Source organism: Quercus suber, unplaced genomic scaffold (assembly GCF_002906115.3).
Source record: "Quercus suber isolate HL8 unplaced genomic scaffold, Cork oak 2.0 scaffold_956, whole genome shotgun sequence".
Classification (NCBI taxonomy): domain Eukaryota; kingdom Viridiplantae; phylum Streptophyta; class Magnoliopsida; order Fagales; family Fagaceae; genus Quercus; species Quercus suber.
The window spans coordinates 120,496-124,753 of record NW_027070376.1 but is presented as its reverse complement, the minus strand read 5'-3'; the positions used below and the strand labels follow the sequence as shown (position 1 = coordinate 124,753).

Genomic DNA, 4,258 nt, shown 5'->3' with positions numbered 1-4,258 from the left:
TAATAATATGTGGGGGAGTTTTTAATTTTTTTTGCTCTTTTGTTTTTAACTGTTTATTGTGGTATTTTTTTCAAGTAAAATTTTGACCAAAATCTGAAAAATTAGCCATGACAGTTGCACGTGTATATATTGTTGCAGATTCCCTTTATATTTCAGTGTTTTATATTATAGTTACTACTTACTACTGCTATTATTGTTAATACTGTAACTTTTTTGTGCGTCTTGATTTATAGGGTACTGTGTTTTGTGCGAACGTGGGATTTTTTTTTTTTTTTGGGGTTAAAGATTAGAGTTTGGTAATCTATATATTTGCTCGCTCATTAAAATATTTACTACTTTAAGTCATCAAAAAAAGAAAAGAAAAACTACTTTAAGTTTTAGTTTCGGATGGAATTCATCACTGATTTTCCTTTATATTTGGTTTTGTTGTTGGAATTTATCTTCAGTAAAATCTATATATTTAAATAAGATATTATAATTTTAGATGGGGTATTTTCCTCCTTTTGTGTATAATTTTGTATTTTGTTCAATATATTTTTGAATGAAATCTGATTTCCGAGAATTTATGAATCCTAACGGGCTATAATCACACGAGGATATATACTTTCTAGATTGATTTGTGGAGAGTAAAATTGACTAGCATTTATTCAACTATACACTAATTAAAATTTATGAATTTTAATTCCTAAATATATCTAGGCTTGAAGCACAAAAAATGGCTAAAAATAAGAAATCTCGTATTTTCTTTTTTAAGAAAGTCATAAAACATTGTGTCAATATGGTGTTTGCTAAATACTAGTTATGGTTTGACATAATTGTTATTAGTATTTTGTAAAATACTTTGCTGTTTGTTTGTTTAGGAAGGCGATGGACTGAAGAGGAGCACAAACTATTTCTTATTGGTTTGGAGAAGCTTGGAAGAGGTGATTGGAAAGGAATTTCACGTGATTTTGTGACTACTAGGTCCCCAGCCCAGGTTGCTAGTCATGCTCAGAAACATTATATGCGACAAGTTGCAATTGATGATAAGAAGAAAAATAGGCCAAGTGTGTTTGACCTATCCCTAAATGAAGATGTAATAGATTTCTTGCTCTCTCTCTCTCTCTCTCACACACACACACACCCACACACAGACACACACACATTTCATAGATGTGACCATGATCATGCACTTATAGGAACTAGCTCCAAAGGATTCATCAGTTTCACATACAGAGAAAAGTGGTATTGAAAAGGCTTTAAAGGTAAGTCCGTCCATCCATCCCAAATTATTCATTTATTGCGTAAAATAGTATGTTAAAATAGAACGTGGTTGTTAACATTGTTATGGCTTCTACTCTTTTAGGCTAGTAACTCCCAAGCTTTGGCATTGGTGAACAATAATGAGAACCCAATAGAGGTAAAGCTCATATATCAACAACCATTCTTGTATCTAAATGCGGTTGAAATTTGTCAGTCTTTAATGCCTTCCTCCAATGATATAGGCTACTACAGCATATCAACATAATGTGAATCAATCCCCACATGTTGCCTTGGATATTCCACCAATTGCTCAAATGCCACCCCCAGTATTTGGTGCTCCAAATTATTGTAGGAGTCCTTCCACGGTAAGAAACAATTTGATTTTTGCCACATTTTATTTGCTGAATTGAAATTTATATTTTGTATAGTAGTAAAATAAAAATTGATTTAAACCAAGACTAAATTCACAGCGCGCATTGTACGTGTTTTATCTATAGTATTGGATAATTGGATGATAACTACCCAAACTTCTAAGATGAAAACCTTGATTAACTATCTTTAGATGCAACTTGTACTTACATTATTGTACCTTGTGAGGAAATAGACCATTGTTTGCACTCTGTTTGTAACAGCCGAAATTTTAACATCTTGAAGTGCTTTTCTTTATTTATTTTAATTATGAGATTTTGGGTGAGGGATTAATATGAAGAATTCTCAATGAAACAAGATTACTTAATAATGGGGTTGGTGGAATCTACATTCTTGACTAATCAATGTTCTCTAATTTTCCAGGGTTGGTGAATTAATCTAGGGGTTCCCTATGGGGCTCTTGTCCCACATCGTTTAATTTCAGTTGTGTGTGTGAGTTTAAAAAGCCTTACTTAAGCTTTCAAGAGTTAGGCCCTTTTGAAGTTTTGAAGGTTTAAGTATTGTAAGTCTTTATAATAAAAAAAAATGTTCTCTAATTTTCCGCAAACAGCATGTTGAATTCTATTGTGAATAGGACAATTATTCTTGACCTCTATCATGATTAATTTCAACCTCGGATGATTCTAATAGCCACATATGGCTTGTTACCAATTTCATCTATTTAAGCATGGAATTTAATTTGCAAATTCTCATTCACCACTAAATGTGAATATAATAACATCTCTTAGTATAAATGTAGTATGAATTTCCATCTGTTTCTTAGATTTATCAAACACTGTTTTCATTTGAATATTACTCCTTGCCAAATTGTTAAACCAACTGTTGCATGATGATCTTGCTGGTTTAACAGGTGAATTCCGCCAGTCAAAGTTATTCATCTTGGTTGCCTGGAACATTGCAGAATTCGGTATTCCATCACCACAGGCATTCCTCGCACATAGTCGTTCTTGATTAGGTCTTGCTAGGCCTTCAATGATTGCAAAAAGCATACAATTGGACTACTCAACCTACAACAAAGTTATCCTCTCAGACATCTACAACCATTAGAGTGACATGAAAATTTTGATGCAGTGAAACTCTTTTTTTTTTTTTTTTGATTTATCAATTGATGGCTATAATTCTTTTCTTTTTATTTTCTTTTTTTCAATTTTTTTTCGGAGATATGATAGAAATCTTATTTAAGAATCAAATAAGCAGATAGCTGTACTGAGTATCGACCACATCTCCAATTTATGAACTTTTAGATGTTTTACACTATCTACCTTTTTGTGATCAATAATCCTGTGGCAAAAGCACTATTTTTTTTTTTTTGAATCTATTGCTAATTATATCAGTCTACAAGGTAATATAAACACCATCTTCTCTAAGTAGTTGTCAATCTTAGTGATTGTATTCTGTGTCTTATTCATCTCATAAACTCAATTCATATTATTTTTCTCGTCCAACCTTTTTTAAAAGCAAAAAAGTACTTTCACTTTTCATAGAACACACCATCTATTTGATATAAAGCTTCCAAAGTATTTTGACGACTAGACAAAATTAATGCCAAATCAAGTAATTTGGTTTTATTTTATTTTAAAGTAAATAGGATATTTTCTTAATGAGTTCATGTAGAGTGTTAGATCAATTAATTAAATTACAATTAAATTCTGGTATTGACTAATTTTAAACTTAGCCACGGATCTATATCTTAAATAAAAAAATTGAATACAATTTTAAACTTTAGTTACTATTGCAAATTTGCATAAGCATGTGCTAGAAGAAGTTTATGGTGCTCTTCACGATCTATCAAGGTAAGTTCTCATTTAGTCATAAAAAAAAAAAAAATAAATAAATAAAGAAGAAGAAGAAGAAGAAGAAGAAGAAGCCATATATAGGACACAAAATTTTCTGTTTCTCTATGTGTTTAGTATAATATGGGTGAATGGTGATTGAAATGTAATGTTGTATTTACTTACAAGGAAAAAACAAGGGTGAAATTTCTTTCATTTGAACCTAAAATGAATGAGTTTAACTTTCCTGACATATCTATGATATGGAATATGGCATTTTAGTGCATGATAAAAGAAAAAGAAAAAGAAAAAAAAAAGGTGATATTTCTTTCATTTGGACTGGGAAAAAGAAAAGGAAAAACTACTTTACCGGCTTATCTTCTTCTTCTTTTTTTCTTTCTTTATTTTTTTTTTTTTTTGGGGTTTCCTTTCCTTTTTGGTTAAAGGGTTTCTACTTTCCTTTCTCTTCCATATACTAATTAGTAATTACAAAGCAACCATATGAGAGTTTATGTGTGTCACGATGGTGTACAATGTTGGTGACTGAAATGTCAACCCCTCTCTCTCTCTCTCTCTCTCTCTCGAAAGTCTAGAGACATCGAATTTGACATAATTATTCACATTCTTTTTGCTTATGTGTTGTGGGTTGGTAAATAGAGTGGAATGTGAAGGAGAATGTGAATTTTGTGTGAAAAATCGGTGACCCTATAAATTCTTTATTTATTATTATATATAATAAGAGCATTCACATATAAAACTCTACAACTTTTAGTTAAGGCTTAAGAAGTAATTTTCATTTTTTTTTCACAATGTTT

At 30.9% G+C, this 4,258-nt stretch overlaps 1 protein-coding gene across 1 annotated transcript; it reads left to right on the top strand.

The window, feature by feature from the left end:
* The first annotated feature begins 715 nt into the window (after nucleotides 1-715).
* LOC112008243 (probable transcription factor At5g61620) lies at nucleotides 716-2,707 on the top strand. Its single transcript, XM_065768541.1, has 6 exons — nucleotides 716-737; nucleotides 861-1,075; nucleotides 1,179-1,244; nucleotides 1,346-1,399; nucleotides 1,485-1,607; nucleotides 2,522-2,707. Exons 1-6 carry the CDS (start codon nucleotides 716-718, stop codon nucleotides 2,624-2,626), a joined length of 585 nt encoding a protein of 194 aa, XP_065624613.1. The 3' UTR covers nucleotides 2,627-2,707.
* The last annotated feature ends 1,551 nt before the right edge of the window (nucleotides 2,708-4,258 follow it).